Source organism: Dermacentor silvarum, chromosome 5, assembly GCF_013339745.2.
Source record: "Dermacentor silvarum isolate Dsil-2018 chromosome 5, BIME_Dsil_1.4, whole genome shotgun sequence".
NCBI classification, from domain to species: domain Eukaryota; kingdom Metazoa; phylum Arthropoda; class Arachnida; order Ixodida; family Ixodidae; genus Dermacentor; species Dermacentor silvarum.
Genome location: NC_051158.1, coordinates 114,439,225 through 114,459,779, shown reverse-complemented (window position 1 = coordinate 114,459,779; position 20,555 = coordinate 114,439,225). Strand labels below are relative to the sequence as shown.

Genomic DNA, 20,555 nt, shown 5'->3' with positions numbered 1-20,555 from the left:
CAGGCTGACGAACCGACAGGCTTACAGGCCAAAATAACATATAGCCGACAAGCGACAGCCTGTCGAATTTTTTGACTGGCTACAAACGAAAATGCAGCGTTGCAAGGATAATTTCCATCTCGACGTTGGACAATGTTTTGCGGTCACTAGACCCCCGGAAACCACTTTCCCACATCTGGAGAACTGTACGGGTTTGCGTTCCTTAACGAACAAACGCTTCCCATTCAAAGCGCTGGCGCTCTTCCGAGGCGGCTGCATGTTAAGGTTGCTGAAGACTTTTGTGCAAGGATCGCTGGCCAAGCGACTGGTTAAGGCTCTCCAACCCTCAATGACATCCCTGCTTCGCTGACGGCCATAGGGATCTTTTTTTTCACAATGGAGTAACTTGAGGCGGCCCTTGCTCTATGCAGGCGTTCTTCAACACCAGGACCAGACGGAATATCATACCGCACCCTGTGCAACCTGAGTGAAGGCGCCTGGAAAGAATTGCTAGACCTCTACAACGTATATGGCAAGATAGTACGGTTCCCGATGAATGAGAGACCAGCCGCTGGTCCTTCCCGAAGCACGGCAAGTCTCCGCTTGAACTCTCCTCGTGCGCCCATATATAGCACTGGCCAGCTGTGGAAAGATAATGGAAAAAATGGTCCTTCCGATTGGAGTGGTACCTGGAACACTTCAACATGTTCCAAATTGCATGGCTGTTTTCGTTGAGATCGCCCATCAATAGACAGTGTTGTTGATCTCGCTATGTATGTCCAGCATCAAAAGTCAGTAAAAGGGTATCTGCAGCTTTGTTCTAGATGTCAAGGGGGCATACGATAACGTATCTCAATAAGCCAGTCTCGCTGCTCTTGAGATGGTGGCGTTGGGGGTCGAGTGCTTCGATGGATTTTTATTATCTATTTATGAAAACGCTTCTTTGTGAGTCCAGAGAGACCAAACTGCACGACACTACACCTACCGAGGCGTTCCTCAAGGTGGAGTACTAGGCCCACCCTATTCAACCTCACACTCATTGGTCTTGTGAATATCTACCAGCAGTGATCAAGATGCCAGTATGCATACGACATATGTGGATGGACTTCAGGTGTCACAGCACTCAGATACGTGCAGGCTTCAAAAAAGATGCTACTATGACAGCTGTATACCTCCGCAACTAAGGTCTTGAAATCTCGTCAGACAAATGTGCACTAGTGGCATTCACTCGCCAAACTAATGACATCCTATGCCATGTCTATAAATGGTCAGGTCATTTCTTATGAGAAGACTCACGTATTTCTGGCATAATAATTGACCAAGATCTCTCATGGAGCCAACACGTGACCTACTTAAAACAGCGCATGACATCAATCCCAGCTTTTCATGTTTCTGGGCGGAAGACTTGGGAATCGTATGTTGGAATTGTACAGGGCTCTTTTTCTGGGTTTCTGAGATGCAGTTTGCCCATACTAACCAACACTTGCAGGAGAAACCTTTGTGCTCTATAGGCTATTCAATGTAGGGCCCTAAGAGTTTGCCTTGATTTTCCTAAATGCGCGTCAACAGTGGCGACTATAGCAATGCCCAAGACCAACCCATACAAACAATTGCGGTGGAAGGGGTAAGAGTGACACATTAGGCACTTTGCGCGTAACCCGTTCTCATCATTTGCAACAATACCGTCACAAAGGCCGCAGGCATCATTTTGTACTACGATTTCGGATTATTACACCCGCCTTCCATCAGACTTCACCCTAACTAAGCCATCGATCCCTCCATGGTGTTTGGCTCGAACTGCAGTGCATCTCACGGTACCAGGATTCAGAAAAAGTCCGAACTGTCATCACCTACTCTTAAAAGCTAACGCTGCTCCTTTGCACGAGCCGTACGCCGACCATGTACATGTTTATGCAGATGGCTTAGCAACTCTCCAGTGTTCCTCTGGAGCCGTGGCTTTTCCTGCGAGAGCCATCACATCATCAGTTGCAAGACGTGTCACCCAACGACGTCGACTGCTGCGGAAACGTGCAGCTCTTCGCACTGCACTTCGCCTCGTCAGCCAGGAACCACCCCGAAGATGCTTCATTTCAGTGACTCGAAGGCAGCAATGTAGTCTTTAGTATCAGTCCTGTCGCGCGGACACACGAACAACTGGTATTCGAGATTAGAGAGCTACATCTATAATTGGCTGACAAGGACATGCGTGACATTTCTGGCTTCAAGTAAACTGCGGCGTCATAGGCAACGAGCACGCCGATAACTCTGCTCGGTCGGCTCTTCAAGGGGACAAGATCAGTCGATACCGTTATCAAGGACATATGCCACTAGAAAACTTTGAATGCTCACCCGTGATAACTTCTCAGGTAGAACACACGAAGTTTTCAATGCAACAATGACAACACCTAGACCCTTCTCTTCGCCTTCGCATCCCAACTTGTCTCTGCCGACGTAAAGCTACCTTGTTTATCAAATATGGCTAGGAGTAGCCTTTACGAATTCTTTTGCTTTCGAATCGGATGGGCCGACGACCCTCATGTGATGACCGTGCTAGCGAGGAGAGTACTCAGCTCTCTCTGTGACTGTCCACGCTACATTTACAGAGACGATCATCACAATCGCGATAGCGCGCGGACCAAAGACCTTAAAAGAGGAAACAGTTTAGAATACTGCCATCACAAGACATCGCAGCGGCGAGTGACGAAAGCGTGTTGCAGTTTTTAAAGACTGCAAAATTGGACAAAGGCTGTAGCCGAACTGATGTTTTACTGTGCTACATGTGCTACTGTGCAGTGCAGTGATGTATGCGGTGACAGTGACTGACTGTTATTGTGCATCTGCCCTCCTTTCTTTCTCTATCTCTAACTTTCCTGTCACTTTACCTCCCACTCCCTCTCTCCCCAGCGTAGGGTGCCAACCGGACCTTACGTCTGGGTAACCTCCCTGCCTTCCCCTTTTCTTCGGTCTCTCTCTTTCCTATTTCCTTCACTTAGAACCCACGTCAGAACCAACTTCATGGTGTTTGAGTTTAATTTATTTCTAGTCATATTCATTTTCATTGAGTCATGCTCATCACTGTGACTTCAACCATCATCCTTTATGTTCCTTCACTTAGTATCCATGTCCGCACCATTCCAGTTATACCAAGTTAACGAAACGACCTGAAAGCAATAATACGTAGGCGGCTGTTTCATGACTACATACACACATGTAATGATATTCGTGTAATGACCATCATTTATGTTCGTCATGAACTCGGTCATACTACTGTTAACACGATATGTAATGCAGAACCAGATGAAATTGTTGTTGAGCGCGTTTCGAGAGCGGTCTCGAGGCAGCTTTGCTTAAGTCGGTTCCTCTTCCGCCTTTGTGGCACCGGGTTATCTGCGCGGCATCCGCGGTTCAATGCAAGAGCTCATGACATTGTAGCGCCCACCGACGCTGCTAAGCGGGGACGCTTAGGTCGGCGCTCTTGGCCAGCGCTTTGGGGCTGGCTGCGAATGACGACGACAATAAAGTTGGGCAGCGCGTGCTATCGGCGCAAGCATCGCACGCGCCAGTCGGTTCTAAAAGCCTGCCGAGCTGGTCTCCTTGTTCTGGCGCTCCGCTGCGACCCCTCGGTTCCCGACAGTGGTGACTCCGGCCTAAGAGATGACCGACCCCAGCAACCTCCCGCCCTCAGGCAACCTCCCGCCTGACGCTACCTCGCGCCCACGGGACGTCGCAGCTCTACAGCTCCACCTGCCCACGTTCTGCCGCAAGAACCCGCAGGTTTGGTTCGCCCAGGTCGAAGCCATCTTCGATCTGCAAAACATCACCTCGGAGATTTCGCGGTTTCGCCACTTACTTTGCAACCTGTCTCCGGAGGTAGCTCAAGAAGTGGCAGACGTTATCGCTGCACCTTTGAGTGATGCCCCGTACCAGCAACTGAAGCAGAGCATTTTAGAACGCACCACGGCGTCCGAGAGCGCGCGCCTCCAGCACCTGCTCACATCCGAGGACCTTGGAGATCGCCGCCCTTCCCAGCTGCTCAACAGCATGCGACAGCTCTTGGGCACAAGCAAGGTCGACCCGAACGGTGCGCTGTTGAGGGAGCTCTTCTTGCAGCGCTTACCACAGTCCACCCGCCTTGTCTTGGCTGCTACAGAGGACTTGACCCTCGACCGCCTCGCCCAGCTCGCTGATCGAGTCCACGACGCGACTTCTCCTTCAGTCGCCGCCCTCTCTTCAACGCCACAGTCCCCAATCATAGCCCGCTTAGAGTCCCGGATCGACCAGCTCGCCGTTTCCATCGACGCCCTTCGGACGTCCTCCCATGCCCAGCGCGGCTCTACCTCATGTCCCAGCCGCCGTCCCTCTTCCCCGACCAGTCGCCGCTCGCACAGTCCTCGACGCTCGCCTATCTGCTGGTACCATCGCACTTTCCAGCACCGCGCCCGTCGGTGCAAGTCCCCATGCGAATGGTCGGGAAACGCACCGCGAGATCACTGACGGCGGCATGTGACCTCGCCTTACAACCCGGCCGCCTTTTTATAGTCACGGATCGCATTTCCGGCCTGCGGTTCCTTGTAGACACGGGTGCCGAGGTCAGTGTACTGCCGTCCTCCAAGCGTGACCGCGTTTTTAAGTCACCTGGACCTACGCTACGCGCGGCAAACTCTACCTCCATCGCCACGTATGGTCTGCGGTCCCTCACTCTCGACCTTGGCCTGCGGCGCACGTTCCGGTGGGTCTTCATCGTGGCCGACGTTCATCAGCCTATCCTCGGCTCCGACTTCCTGACCCATTTCGACCTCGACGTCAGCATGCGCCGCCATCGCCTGATTGACAGCAAGACGCGCCTCTCCATCACTGGCGTTCTGTCGGCTGTCGCTCCCACTGGCATCCGCACGCTGATCCCTTCATGCCCGTACGCTCGAATCCTCGCAGATTTCCCTGAAGTGACGAGACCCTGCAATTTAAATCAGCCACCCAAGCACAGCGTCACCCACCATATTGTCACGCGTGGTCCGCCCGTCGCAGCTCGTCCACGCCGCCTCTTCGGTGAGCGTCTGGCCATTGCTAAACGGGAATTCGAGCACATGCTCCAGCTAGGTATTATTCGCCCTTCCTCCAGCAGTTGGGCCTCCCCACTGCATCTGGTGCCCAAGAAAGAACCGGGTGACTGGCGTCTGTGCGGTGACTACCGGGCGCTCAACGCTCACACGGTCCACGATAGCTATCCCCTTCCACACATCCAAGATTTCACAGGCCATTTGGAAGGATGCAAAATCTTTAGTAAAGTGGACCTTGTCAAGGCCTATCACCAAATCCCCGTTGAGCCTGCCGATATCCCGAAGACAGCCATTACTACACCCTTCGGCTTGTTTGAGTATGTGCGCATGCCCTTTGGGTTACGCAACGCAGCTCAAACGTTCCAGCGATTCATCGCCGAGGTAACGCGTGGCCTCCCGGCTGTATTTGCCTACATCGACGACATCCTCGTCGCGAGTCCCAATCCACAAGATCACGAGCGTCACCTCCGGGAACTCTTTCAACGCCTTCAACAATTTGGCCTGGTTGTAAACCCCCAGAAATGCGTATTTGGGTCTTCCGAGCTCGAGTTCCTGGGACACCACATCTCGGCGCTGGGAATACGCCCTTTGCCCTCTCACGTCCAGGCCGTGAAAGACTTCCCAGCACCCACTACCCTACGCCAGCTGCGTGAGTTCCTCGGCCTAGTGAATTTCTCCCGACGTTTTATTCCGCACTGCGCTGAGCTTCTACACCCACTGACTGACCTTCTTCGCACGACCAAGGGCTCCTCATCTGCGATTTCCTTGTCTCCCGAAGCGGCCGCTGCTTTCAGGGCTGCTAAACAAGCTGTCGCCGATGCGGTACTTCTCGTACACCCGAGAACTAACGTGCCAACCCGCATCATGGTGGATGCTTCCAGTGTGGCCATCGGCGCTGTTCTCCAGCAGAAAATCAACTCCGAGTGGCGCCCACTGGGTTTTTTCTCTCGAAAGCTCCAACCTGCCGAGACTCGCTACAGCGTTTTTGGCCGCGAGCTGCTCGCCATCTACACCACCATCCAGCACTTCCGACACTTCTTGGAGGGCCAGCCATTTTATGTTCTCACGGATCATAAACCTCTCGTGTATGTCTTCCGTACAAACTCTACCAAGTACGTCGCACGTGAACTTCGTCAACTGGCTTATATATCGGAGTTCACAACGGATATCCGGCACGTCAAAGGCACCGACAACGAGGCAGCTGATGCCCTTTCACGCATCACCTCCCTTGGCACTTCTACATCGACTGTGGATTGGGAAGGTCTAGCTCGTGCGCAGATGGCAGACCCTGAGTTGCAAGCGCTGCGTGACCATCCCCGTTCCCTCCGTCTGCAACTCGTTCCTCACCCGTTTGTGCCTGGTTCCCTCTGGTGCGACATGTCAGCGGCGGCACCTCGACCCTTCGTTCCGGCTGCCTTCCGTCGTGCGGTGTTCCAATCACTTCATGACATCTGTCATCCCAGCATCCGAGCCACGCAGCGCCTCGTTACAGAGCGGTATGTCTGGCCAAGCATTAACACCGATGTTCGCCAGTGGGCACGCTCGTGCCTCGCATGCCAGACCACCAAAGTCACCCGCCACACGAAGACTCCCACGCAGTCGTTCTTGCCACCTGGCTGCCGCTTTGACCACGTCCATCTCGATTTGGTTGGACCACTTCCTCACTCTCACGACTGCCGCTACATTCTAACAATGATCGACCGCTTCACACGTTGGCCCGAAGCCGTGCCCATTCCGGACATCACTGCGGAAACGGTCGCCAAAGCCTTCATTTCAGCATGGGTTTCCCGCTTCGGCTGCCCCACTATTGTGACAACTGATCGCGGCCGGCAATTTGACTGCACACTCTTCACTTCGCTCAGCCGTCTGCTTGGCACTAAGCACTGCCGTACCACTGCATACCATCCCTGTGCCAACGGCATGGTTGAGCGGCTCCATCGCCAGCTCAAGGCTGCCCTCACTGCGCGCCTTGATCGCAACCACTGGGTCGACCACCTTCCTATGGTGCTTCTCGGCTTACGTGCCGTCCTTCGTCGTGAGCTTGGCTGTTCAGCGGCCGAACTCGTCTACGGCGCTCCCCTGCGGCTTCCTGGAGACTTGTTCGTTCCTTCGACCCCCTCGCCCCAGCCGCTACAGTACCTCCAACGCCTGCAGGACTGCATTCAGCAACTGCGCCCCGTACCGCCTCGATCATCGGACCACAGCATCTTTGTGCACCCGGACCTTGCGTCTTCGTCCCACGTGTTCCTCAGACGCGACGCTGTAAAGGCGCCTCTTACACCATCCTACGACGGACCGTACCGTGTCCTTCACAAGACGCAGAAGTCCGCCACCATCGTTTTGAATGGTCGCGAAGAGGTCGTTTCATTAGACCGCCTCAAACCGGCCTATGTCGAGACGCCTCCCAAGGAGCTCCTCGTGGACGCCGCCGGCGCACCCGTCGATATGCTTGCAACTACGACAGCTCCTTCTCCGCCTCGTCGACGAGTACATTTCGCCGTTCCGTCTGGGTGGGGGGCCCTGTAGCGCCCACCGACGCTGCTAAGCGGGGACGCTTAGGTCGGCGCTCTTGGCCAGCGCTTTGGGGCTGGCTGCGAATGACGACGACAATAAAGTTGGGCAGCGCGTGCTATCGGCGCAAGCACCGCACGCGCCAGTCGGTTCTAAAAGCCTGCCGAGCTGGTCTCCTTGTTCTGGCGCTCCGCTGCGACCCCTCGGTTCCCGACAGTGGTTTGAGGATTTATGACACCCTATCACCGCATAAAATTGTGTAGGCCAAAACACTTATAATATTGTATTGTACTTGATGCCCGATGCCATTGCGAAAGATGCAGTAATAGAAAAATCCAGAAAACTTCGTTTCCAGCTGTCCCGAGACAATAAGTCGTAGAGAAATTGTGTTGTGAACTACCAACGATCGTCCTCAGCTGTGAGCAATTACCCTGTGGGACTACTGTTGCTTACCAACTTATTTTGCGTCAGGAGCCCTATCACTTGCCGGTTGCGTTCTCAATGGCTCATTGTCATAAGACTGTCTATGTACGATGCGGTTGCTGCGCCACGAGCAATGCCTGTGAATGGTGGCTAAAGTGCTAGTTAAGGTTATGTCTCGTACACAGGGAATGCCAGTCGGCCTAAACAATAGCTTAAATGGTTTCAACAATGTCAGAAATAGCTCTGCGGGTTTGCTTCTGTTTGTAGAGTGTTTGAAGTATGCTTGAGTGTTCACTGTGTTTATCAGTGTTTGTTGAGTTATGATCGGAAACTGTTGGTACATTTTTCGCATGGTGGTATATTATTGCAGCTTTGCCACTTGCTCTAGGCTTTATGCGTGGCAGTGTGGTGTACAGTCGCAATCTTTCTGAGGGTGAACACGGGAACGCGTGGCCTTCTGAGCTCACAGCGGCGGCAACGAGAAGCATTGCTCATGCGCAGTGTGTCCGGCGTGCGCAAATTCTCCCGCCGCGTGCATTACGTCACGCAAGCAAGTGCGTGTCGTCTGCTGCGCGCGTGCCGCAATAAGGTAGCCGTACGGTTCGGGATTGGTGACGATGTTGAACTTCTCATTACGCTCCCCACGATGCATCAATAAACTTGAAAATATATGTAATGTTTTGTGGGCGTTCTCAAGATCATTGTTGATCTGTAGCCATTCCACGCATGCTCATGACACTTGTGGGCGTATTTAAAAAGCAGCTTCAGTCTTTGAGGAGTGTATATATATTCTTGCACATTACCGCATCTGTCAGAGCAGCAACTGAATTTCAGCATGGCCCGTGTTCCCGAAGAAGAGAGGTGGAAAATCGTACAATATTCGCTCAAGGGATATTCACAGCGCTCCATCGGTGCTCTCGTGCACAGGCCGCTAAAGACTATCAACAGGATTATTCAGGCATTCAGCAAGGAAGGCTGACTCTGATGCCCCACACAGGCGTCGACCAAAGGCAACGACGGAGGATGAAGATGCGCTTATGGTAGATGCTGTCGTCGAAAACACGTTCCAGTCCGCGAGGCAAGTGTGGGAGCACCTAGATGTGGACGCTTCCTTTGCTGCGGTCCGGCGACGCCTCCGAAGTGCTGGACTGCGAAATTCTGTAGCTGCACGAAAGCCAGTTGTCACTGCTTCGAACAAGAAGTCACGTCCCCAGTTTGCCGAAGCACATGCCTCATGGATGGCAGATGACTGGGGCCGAGTGATCGTCTCGGATGAGTCGACTTTTACAACTCGCCAAGACCAACGGATGCGAGTTTGGCGAACCAGAGGCACACGGTAAGAAAGTTTTCTTAATGCACGTTTGATTTTGCAAAGGATGTTCAAAAATACGATTTCCACGCAGTTATGAGCCAGCCAATATGCAGGGAGTCGCCGTGAGTGGCCGAAACTGCGTGAACGTGTGGGGCGCGGTGTCAAGGCATGGTCTTGGGCCTCTGCATCGCATAGAAGGTGCCCTTACATCGCAGCGATACTGCGCAGAAATTTTGGACAATCTGTTGCTGCCCTACGCCCACAGCGCCTTTCCCGATGCCGACTTTATGTTTCAACATGACCTGGCACCGGTTCACACGGCAAAAGTTGTCAAGGAACATATAGAAAATCGCAGAATCAGCATGCTTTCCTGGCCAGCCAAAGGCGCTGACATGAACATCTGCGAAAATATATGGGGGTACATCAAAGCAGCCATGGTGCGAAAACCTGTCCGCCTGTCGACTGGGGATGAGCTGTGGGCAGCCGCTTGACAAGGATGGGAGGACCTTCGAGCGCATCATGACTTTGTGCCAGCACTGTATGCGTCACTGCCCTCTAGGATGGCAGCAGTCGTTTCCGCAAAGGGTTGTATGACAAAATACTAACATCATCAAAGAGAAAATTATTCCTGCTTACTAATACTACTTCTAAACAGATCAATCTTTTGTTGAACTTGCACCAAATAAAAGTTCGGATGTTTGTGTTTCCTTGCCTATTCGTTGTACGATAAGAACACAGCAGAAGGAAAACTAAACAGTGAAAAGTTAGAGTAATTACAATAACGCCAAGCATAAGAAGCCTAACGTTCTGAATTAAAAGCATGAAAATCGTGGTTTCTGTCATAATTTGGTTTCTACTGGGGGAAAAAACTGCTAGCAGACGACACGCGCGCTATGATGACATAATGCGCACGAAAGGAGCCTACCCTCCCCGAGCATGCGTGCAGATATTGTGGCTGCCGTCTGACCGGTGCTGGTGATATAGCAAGCCACGCGCTCCCGTGTTTACCCTCAAAAAGATTGCGACTGTGCTCTGCATTTCATTCTGGCATGGACGTGTGGCTGCGATTACATCTTCTGAAGTGAATATCTTTCTTTGGCTCTTTCTACCGTTTTCCTTGTTTGTTGGAGGTCGGACTCGACAAGGGAACATTCATTCACTCTCTTTTGTTCTTTCATTCACTTGTTCTTTTCTTTGTTCACCTGCTTGCTCGTTTGTTTGGGCTATTTGCTTGCATTGACCATCATCGTCTGTGGTGTCTGTACATTTTTTCTTCACAGAAGTTCACACTGTAATTTTCTGAACAAGGCACCAGCAATCTTTCCACCAAAAGCTTAGGGCTTGCACTCTTGCTTGCTAACATTGTGGTAACTTAGGAGGTCAAAATGCATCATTGATAAAGTTCTGTCTCACCTCAGTTATTACAGCAACCCATTTCTCAGTCTGTGTTCATAACGTGGTGTTTTTATGAATCTTTCGTTAAACTCTCTTTTTTTATCGCATTTAAATGCCTGAAGTCCCCTAAACAGGCCTTATGACAAAGTGGGTCCGGCTGATATCAACACAGCATAGGTTAACATGATGTTCCCATGTCATATATGCTTGTCCCTTCTCCTCTAACCACACCCACCATGTCCTGCGATATTTTTCTATATTACTGTGTATTGTCGCTGTTATTTTTATTAAGCTAATTTTATCAACAGTTCATCAGTTGCCTCCATGAAGGGGAAGTTTTCGTTCTATCCCATTATCTTGCCGAACCATCTTTGTCTTACCATTTTGTACACGGGGTGCAGCGTTTGCAATCTTGAATTCTTGTAGTGCTAGCAATCCTGAAAGTGTTCATTCCAGATTCTCTCTCCTAATTATTCTACACAATCATCTCAGCCTCCTCATTTAGTCATTTACATCTTTTTGAATATTAGACTTGTTCACACTCATTCGCCTTGTATACATCATTTCTCACATTCACTTTGGGTGCCTACGAGTAACGTAGGCACGTGGCACTCTTAGTGCTTTCCGTGTCTTCATTGTTTCTTGTCATTGTGTGGTTGGTACTAACAAGAGCTTGAGCCTCTTGGTTCCCCCGATTGTTCCTGCTTACTCACTGCAAAGGTCCCGACTCGTGTACTACCTTGATGCCCCAAGACGAAAATTTATTGGCCTGTTGCCTGCTTCTATGATCACGGGCTACGTACAGTGCAGTCCACCTATAACAATGCAACGTGTAACGATATATTGATTATAACGATGACTCGGCTTGGAGTATCAGCTAATGCTTTCGGGCATATTTGAAAAATTTTGCAGATCCCACACGCTGTGGGAATCAATGTAAGCAAAGCTTTCTGTGCTGTTTGCTGTGATTGACAATAATTAGCAGTGATGTCGACGGCAAATGTTTAATTTCATCGTCATCATCATCAGCCTATTTTTATGTCCACTGCAGGACAAACCTGGCTAACCGGCCCTTCTTCATTACATTTGCTTTAAAAAACTATATACAGCGACATTTTATGACCGCATGTTAGATACAACAATTGAAGTTATGTTCTCTGGATGATGTTTTCAAAGCAGACTGAGCTTGACATTTGCATTGCTAAGTTCCCTTTAAACAAATGATGCTGAGACAGGGTGGAAAGCTTGCCTATGTGAGTTAGTATCTTCCACCATTCCCGTGCAGTGCATCTCGCTTGTGCACAGATTACAAAAGCCACAGAGAGCATCGCGACTAGGTGCAGCACACAAGTGGTGCCAGCTGCATTGCATCCGCGTCGCCCATGATGGCGCTTCATACACGTCCGGAGAGAGAGAGTGAAAGAAAAAAAAAGGACTAAAAGTGAAATGCGAAGCAGCGCGGTGGCACCCCCCTTTATACAATCTCTCTCAGTGAGCGCGGAAACTGTGTAGGAAATTCACCGCGGAAGCAGCAGACAGCCCAATTTGTAAATAATAGTGCTGACAAAGCACAAAACTGTGTTGCTTGAGACGATGCTGCAAATTTTCAAGGCTCAAAAGAAGTATTAGCTCATGCATTCGATGATCTTGATTCTGAAAATTGGGAGTGCCGTGATCATGAAGGCTGGACCCAGCGGCTGTGCCTATCTAGGGAAAAAGGGTTAGGGACCCTTTGTCACTGTTAACTACTGTTTCAAAAAGGTGGGCTTTGTACACCAGAGCGAAACCCCCTGTGGTAATGATACCAACATGGCGGAAGCCGCTGACATTACCGAGGTCTGAGAGCGCGTAACTGTTTCTAGCCTCTATATTGCTACAGACGGTGAAACAGGTGGCGCTTCAATGCAGGAGTTTCTGAGTGCAGACAGTACTGCGCTGTTTAGCAAAGAGTTCTCCTATGAGGCGATCATTGTTGCTACAAATGGCAGCGTTGTGTGATGACTTCAGCCGCAGTGACAAGATTGCCTATGGCTGGCCCGTCTTTGGCCTCGACCGTGATGTTCACGCAAAATGCACTGTCGTCAGTCAAGTCCCTCATTACTTTCGTGCATGCTTGAGGTGCTACTAGAAGACACTTTTTTTTAAATATTCACCCTAGAGCAATTAAACTTGGGCTGTTTATAGAGGTTTTTATGCTGGCAAGCGACATACTTCTTGTGTTGCACCATGACAAGGTGTAGAACAGGCCTCTTGCTTCCCCCCTCCCCTTTTTCCATCATTAACCTTCCATATGTATGGACCACTGATGGTTCATATTTATTCAATTGAGCTGTAGAAACTAAGTAGGAAGTGCATATAAGAAAAAATCAGGCAAGTTTGCACTCGGTCGCGCAAAGCTCAGGCACAGTGAAGCTTACTGGCTGCTACTGCTAGGTATGAACTTGGCTGCTGCTAGGTCTTAACTTGGTTTAACTTAACTACGCATGTAGGAAGGTATTCTCGAGCCATCATTTTCGGAGGCACCTTCCCTTTCGCGACATTTCGAGTGACTAGTGCTGGATGCCTGGGTGCCTACGAGCGACAGCGCTCCTGGCATGCCACAAAAGCAGGCAGGCTAACCAAGGTTGGCACAGTGCCAAGAACGCTGCTGCTTGCCGATGCTAAACGCATTGGAGGCTAGCCGCTCGATATCAATCGGCCAGCTTCGCTGTGTCTTGAGCTTTGCGCGGCCTAGTTCAAGCTTTCGCCTTTTTTTTCTCCTGGCTCAGCACGCTGCGGAGAGAAGAAAGGCAGGGGTCGGGAAGGCAGAAAGCTGGCAAGGAGAAGACCGTGTGCATGCGCACGCGGTCTCTCTTCCTTTTCCGTGTCGCCATGGCTACCGCGGCTACGCACCACAAACTACGGCTGGCTTAAACAGCTTAGCTGTTAATATTTAATACACGTGAAAAATTCGAACATGGAAGGCCACTATACCGAAACCTTAGCAATTTCTGTACCGTATTTTCTGGTGTATTAGTTGCGGTTCCTTTCTGAATTTTTCTTCGGTCCATCTTATGGAACGGTGCGACCTATCTACCTTTTTTTTTTTTCTCGGAAAAACTGCCATCAAAAACGCATTGGGTGCTATGGCTACACGAAGCGCATTGGGTTGACTTACTCTGGCAGTTGCTACTGGTTCTGTGCGCGCAATGCAGGTACCGGGTTCTTCTCGTTATCGAGTTGCTGAGCGCCATGTGAGAAGGACGGAGCAGCAATGCAAGCGGCAGCAGGCCGATCGTGAGGTGACCAAAACACCGAAGTTGTCGCATCTGCAGATCGTCTTCAAAATACAGTGCGTGCACCACTACGCAGTTGCTACCAGAGTACAAGCCACGCCGAATTCGAAAAACTAACTCGAAAGTTGAAAATAAAAGTCGCAGTGCTGAAAAAATGCGGCAAACACATGCTTTTTTCTTATTCTTTCTTGCACCACAACAGCCCAGGCAACCATGGTTATTGGGAGAATGAGGCTTGGTCGAGCTCCTCGTGTGATCCGCAATGCTGAGCGGCCGTGTGTTGTTGGCTGCAAGATGCTAGAAGATGGCACACTTTTGGGCTTTTAACAGCCACCTTGTGCCCTCTAAACACAATTGCAGACGTGCATAATGCGCATGACTAAAGCGACTTGACCGATAATTCGGACTCGATGGGGACTGTCTAAAAGTCCCAAAAAATTGGAAGTCGGAAATGTCCAAATTCGCCAGAAAATAACTGAATTTATTCCACCAATGGCTAAAAAAGACATTATTCTCGGTTGACCACTTTCGGGGAAGCGTTCACAGTCGCGGGATTTCGTATCACTGGCGTCAGTGTTGGCATACTTGGTAGTGTGCCAGGAAGGCTATCGTTCGTTGACGTGTCCAGTGCTAGTCGCTCGAAATGTCGCGAAAGTGAAAGTATTCCGGAAAGAGATTGTCCAAAAATAAAGCCGAAGTTCGTCAACGCGGTCCTGTGCACACGTATGCTTCCCTACGATCTGGTCAGTTCGTATCTCTACCATTGTTATGCTGTCGCCACGAAAAGACTAAAGTACAATTAATGCATGCACCGAATCTTCAACCTTTGGCGACGCACCGCAATTTTGTAGCGATGCCTTTTCCGCTACCACTCCTTGCGCTTCCTCAGTGGTATAAGAGCGGCGCACAGCCTGTGCTATATGGTATCAGCCGTCAGAGAACGGTGGACAATAAGGGCGGCAAATAGAATCGAGCGGAATGCATCGCTACAAAATCGCCGCGCAGGAGTCGACCACGCTATCATCGCCAAATGACGGCGTTTTTTTTTTTTTTTTTTTATGGAAACACACTGTCCTCATCGGTGGAGACATCGAGGGTGTAGTCGGCACCGCTTAAAGGGATACGGACAGAAAAGTTGGCAGGTGGTTTTTTGCGTTGGAACAAAAGTTGAACTGTTGAAAATGACGAATAAAACAAGCTGCTTTGAAAAAAAAGAACGAGAAACATCTCTTTTTTTGCGATTTTTTGTTGCACCTTGCCTCCAAGCGGCTGCCGGCAGAAGCTGAAATTTGACGTCCTAGCACCCACCTGTGCGCGCGCGCGGCCAAGGTAGGCCACAGCCGTCAGTGTTTCCGGAGTTGTCGGTCCCTTGAAGCGTTTGTTTAACCCCTTTCGGCGATCTTCGCACGTGGTCCGTCTGAAACATTATCCTCGTCGGTGCTCCACGCAGGTGGTGCGTCTTAAATGCGCTTTCCCGCGTTCGTCGCTCGGTATTGACGCATACGTCGCGGCGGAACGAAATGCCCAGACATTGCTGTTATAGCATCGTCGGTCGTGACACGCCGTCACACATGTTTCCCAGATACGAGAACGTGCGTAAACTTTGGATACCTGCCTGTCAGCCATCACGCCCAGCCTGGAGACCTCTAAAAAATTACTTCATTTGCGCGGACCACTTTGTCAACGATTATGTGACCAGAAAGTCCATGCTGGAAAGCCTCGGCATGCCACTCAAAAGGCAAAGCTTAAAGCCTGACGCTGTGCCATCGGTCTTCTCATGAAAACGCACGGCAGAAATGATCAGGGCTACGTTTGAAAAGAGGCCAAACGATGTCGGTGCTGTTTTCGTTCAGTTGCAGCCTTCTTGTGCAGTTGCTCACGCCGACGGCATAAACTATTCAGTCATCCACGCAGTGCTGAAGTACCCTGCAGCTGCCTCCCCTGCGTGCGCTCTTGAAAAAGCAAGTTTACAGTGGAAATGACAAATAATTCATGCACAAGTGCCTGGTGCAGAGCGAAATCTTGGTGCTACGGTTCGCGAAAACTTGACCGGCACGTCTGCGGCTGCCTGCTCTTCTTCGTCACTTGATCCGGAAGGCTCGTAACCGTAAGCGGTAATATTTCTTGCCAAGTTGGAATGGTCCTCGTCTTCAGACTTCTACTCATCGCCGGTAGAGGCACCAGAACTCGAATCCATGCTCGCGATGTCGGCGCCGGCGTGCTTCGAATGACTGCGGCCAGCCGGCTGGCTATCCAACGAGAGTGTAGTGACGTCACACCTTCCAACTCCCGCGGGTCAGGTGGCATGGCACGCGCTCACAAAAATGCCAAAAATAAAGCCATTGGCTCAAAAATGAGCTAAGGGACTACTCTTTTCGGTGTAATCACACATTGAGGATTCAGTTTCAGCATTTTCGTAAAATTTTCAGCTTTTGTGTCCGTATCCCTTTAAACAACTTAAGTCGTCGCAACTGTGTCACTGGTTAACACGTCAATGAATAAAAGCTGGATGCGCGGAGCCAACCCGAATGCACTCCCAAATGGCTTGCCGGATTTCGCTTGCCCGACGGTTTGGGTGCGGTCAGTGCTGGATTGGCTAGGCTTCGCTAGTTTCAGTTTACAGGAGGTGTCGGCAACATGGCTGATTACCATGCTGCGGCGATGCCAGCGACGTATCAACCCTTAAATATTGCTATTTCCGCTCAACTCGGCGGTCCAATTAGCATGGAGTCGTGCAGGCGGAGTTCGAATTATATAGAATGGCGTGCTTTAAGGAGTCCGAAATTTCAGTCGTACTTATACTTTAAATTTATGGGCCAGTGATGGTGCCTCAAAGTAATCCGAATGATTGAGCTTGTTTGAATTGCTGGTGTCGAAATAATCGGTTGACGCCAGTTGTGAATCGGCCAGTTGCTGAACAGAGGCTTCAGCCTTACGAGGAAAAACAGACCATTGAAAAGTACCTGGGGTGTCGTCTGAAGCAATGACTGAGCATTACAAGGGGCTCATCAAGGCTGGCCTGGTTCAGAAAAGCATTGATGACATTGAGTCTGGCCAAGTGTTTCTGACTGACGCTAGAGCCTTGTTGAAAACATAACAAAGTGTCAGCTGTCAATGAAGAAATCATACGATGTAAAAGGCAACATCTGAGCAGCTTCACTCAACTTGAAATAAAGTAATTAGAGCACACTATGTGAGCAGGTTTCTTGTCTTCATTTAAATTAAAGGGATAATAGTGTATTTAGAGGTAGAGCAACATTGTTTTACAGCAAGCAAATACTTTCTGGAATAACGATTGTCAATTTTAAGTGTTTGAAATAGCTTAGGACGTGTCCACAGCTGGCATTTATTAACTCCAAAGTGCTCCGAAATTTGTATCTGGATGCCCCAACTTGCTCCAATATTAAGATTTTGCTGCTCCAAAAATTGCTCCAAATCTCAGTTCGTCAGTGGCACCACTGAAAACAGCACAGATACTAAACTTATCAAAACGAGGGAAAACAAAAAATCTAATTTTTGAAGCATCTCCCCTTAAGGATTGCCGCCAATGTTCGCCCAGCAGCTGGATGTGATGCACACTGCAGTTCTAAACATGAAACTACCACAAAAGCAAGGGCAGTTTTCTGACTATTTCAGCACACCTAATGCTCGACGTGCTCTTTAGAGCCATAAATAAACATTTTATTTTTCAGAGCCTACGGTCTACAATAGCTCTCTTTAGTACAAGTGGCAAGTTTGTGTTTGGAGGTACAACTGCATGTTTAGCAGTTTTTCTTTTTTTTTCTTTACAGCAGTCCAGATATAGCGATGACCATATGTAAGATTGATCTTTTTGATACTGTTATAAGTGGACTGCATTGAAATCCCTATGGCTGAAAAAATGAACCTTCACATAGGCCTTAATACCTCCTAGAGGTCCTAGCAAGCACTCCCAGGTCATGGTTCAGTACATGTGCACAGTAACCCAAGTCGCCTCAAAGTCGTGCAGTGAAGAGCAGCACGTACGCAGTGCGGCTGCGAAGCACCTGACCAAGGCAGCGGTCAGACCTGCAAAGTGGCAGAGGGTGTGAAGGTTCTCCTGATCTTGAGAGGCTGTCACCGAAAATTGAACCTGGTAACATTTAACACGTGAATCCTCTCCAGTGAAGCTAGCTTAGTGAGATTCTATGAGGTATTATTAGCCATTGCTGAGATATAATTGGCCCTAGGGAGCTTCGAAAAACAGGAAGCTTATACAGAGCTGACTAATGACCACGTCCTCTGCTACAGAGGTTTTTCAGATAAAAGGGAAAATGAGTTAGGATTTCTGATGCACAAGGTCTTAGCAGGCAACATTGAATTCTACACTATTGACAAGCATATAAATAGTTTGTCTTCGGTGAACGTTTTCCAAGGGCTAATCTCAGTTAGAGAGTTGTCACTCAGCTTAAGACCCACCTTTCTGTATTGGAAGTTTCTCTAATGTTATCACTAGTTCTGTCTGTTGTCACTGAACCTCGTGTAATCAGATCGTATGCACGATAGAAATTGTGTAGTACTTTCTGGAAGGCATGAAGGCACCAGCGATTATGCTGGACCCTTCGAGGAGTCATGTATGAAAGCTTACGCGCTTGACTGGCAGAGCATATTTTGATGATCGATGAGTGTGCTTGCCGCTATCATTGTATTGAGTGCTACTTGTTTATGGGGCTCAGCTTTGCCCAATGCATTTTGCCACTTCGGATGTTCGCTGTCGCTACAGCACGACAGTATCAATAAAAGGGTAGCAGTCATCTTAATAATGGTTAATGGACTACAGATAGTACAAGCCTACTCTCCAACCTTTAGTGATGATGGAGAAATGTAAGTTTTGTGAGGATGTCGAATTAGCAATGAGAAAGGTGCAAACTCGGTGTACTGTAGTCATGGGTGACTTAATGCAAAAGTGGGGGGAAATTGGGTGGGAGAACGGGCGACTCGTAATGGCATCAACTCTAGAAATAGAAGACGAGAGCTGTTGGCAGAGTTCACGAAAAGCAATCGCCTTCAAATTGGGAATACCTTCTTCCGGAAGCGGGAATAACAGGAAGTGGACCTGGAAAAGCCCTAATGGGGAAACAAGAAATGAAATGCTCTGTGCTGACCCTAGCACGCTGCATCATGTTGATGTGTTAAGTAGGGTAAATGGCAGTGGTCATAGGTTAGAGAGGTCTAAGATTGTTCTCAATTTGGAGAGAGAAAGAGCAAATTAGTTAAAAGGAAATAGGCCAACCAAGCCAGACACAGTCAGGGTAAAAGTAGATGACATGACAGGGGCAATTGGAGGTCACTGGGAGAGGCTATCCTGGGTCATTGAAGAATAGCACATACCGAGTGCCACTTACGCATTGACCCAACTTGGCGTCAAAGAAGTTTGTTGAAGAGCTTACGTGCTCAGTGACCCAAGTTGGACCATCGGTTCGTTTTGAACCCAGTTCCCTCTACACAGCAGCTAGATGCTCTACCCATTTGACCATAGACTACCCAGTGACCCAAGCTTGCGGGAAAAAGGTTTGGTGCGGAGTTTTTAAAGAGTGCTATTGCTATGAAAGTAAATTTTGGCAAGCAATGTAGTGTGTAGAGCAGGTAATCGACAATCTGTCAGTTTACTGAATGGGTACCAATGAACTGACGTGCAATTGTGGACAGCAGACCACCAGATAGTGTGATGAAAGAGAAAATTTGCAAGCACAGGATGGTGTCAGCTGGCACAAGACATTCAGCGATTGGGGATCCTACAGTGGACATTAAATAGGCTGATGGTGATAACCCTAGGATCTTCCAATTACTTTTCATTGGTTGGACTACACCAATAGCTTCAATATGTATGAGAATAAAAAGTGTCTGAAATATCTTCTGCTCCGGTAAGCCTTCCTGAAAAAATTAGTTGCCCTGCTTTTGAGTATTCAATGTGGATTGTCCCTTGTAGCCCTTTAGTAATACAGAACCGAAAGGATTATTTTGTGTTCCGTGGCTGTGCATTGCAAAGTGCCCCTGCATTTATTATATTCTCGTATTTACCTCTTCTTCTCAATGCTGTTACAGCACTGCAATCACTGCACTTATTTTCTGCAGGCCTTACAAATGCGATGAGCCTAGCTGAAAGTATCACTGCCAAAACGACATGCCTCGCCCCTTCCAAGGTCGTCGGTCAAGTCGAGATTGGCACGCAGTGCAGCTTGCCTCTGGCTGACAAGTCTGTTGGGTGCTTCTTCAAAGCATGCTGCTTGTCGAGGAGCATGCAGACTACGGAGACTGTTGATCAATTAAGCGCTACCTCAGGTGGGCAGTGACCAGCACTTCTCTTACATTCTCGTGCTTGTGTAAGTGTGGTAAATGGCCATAAGTCTGCTTAGCTTCGTACAACTTGCTCAAGTGTGTATGGCCTTCTGCCGCTGAGGACGAATTAGCAGGTTTGTGATTCCTGTCTGCATACTTATTGGGGCAAAATGCAAAAATATGCTCTAGTGAGCTCATCGAAGTACCTTAGATGACGGAGCTTAATCCACAGCCCTCTTGTCCTGGTGTTGTAGCCCTTACGTTGCTCTACGATAACGTTGCACCCAGTGGGTCTCTTAGTTTTGC

The 20,555-nt window shown here is 49.4% G+C and overlaps 3 protein-coding genes across 3 annotated transcripts in view; 2 read left to right on the top strand and 1 right to left on the bottom strand.

The window, feature by feature from the left end:
- LOC119453730 (gastrula zinc finger protein XlCGF49.1-like) overlaps positions 1-20,555 on the bottom strand; it is a 219,249-nt gene that overhangs the window by 18,632 nt on the left and 180,062 nt on the right. The gene's annotated exons all lie outside the window — the stretch shown is intronic.
- LOC125945755 (zinc finger protein 436-like) overlaps positions 1-20,555 on the top strand; it is a 98,919-nt gene that overhangs the window by 57,064 nt on the left and 21,300 nt on the right. The gene's annotated exons all lie outside the window — the stretch shown is intronic.
- The window catches only part of LOC119454348 (zinc finger protein 135-like), a 267,008-nt gene continuing 266,232 nt past the window's right edge, over positions 19,780-20,555 (top strand). The window contains exon 1 of the mRNA XM_049668379.1: positions 19,780-20,252. Within this exon, the coding sequence (XP_049524336.1) occupies positions 19,880-20,252 (373 nt within the window). The 5' untranslated portion in view covers positions 19,780-19,879. The remainder of the gene's footprint in view (positions 20,253-20,555) is intronic.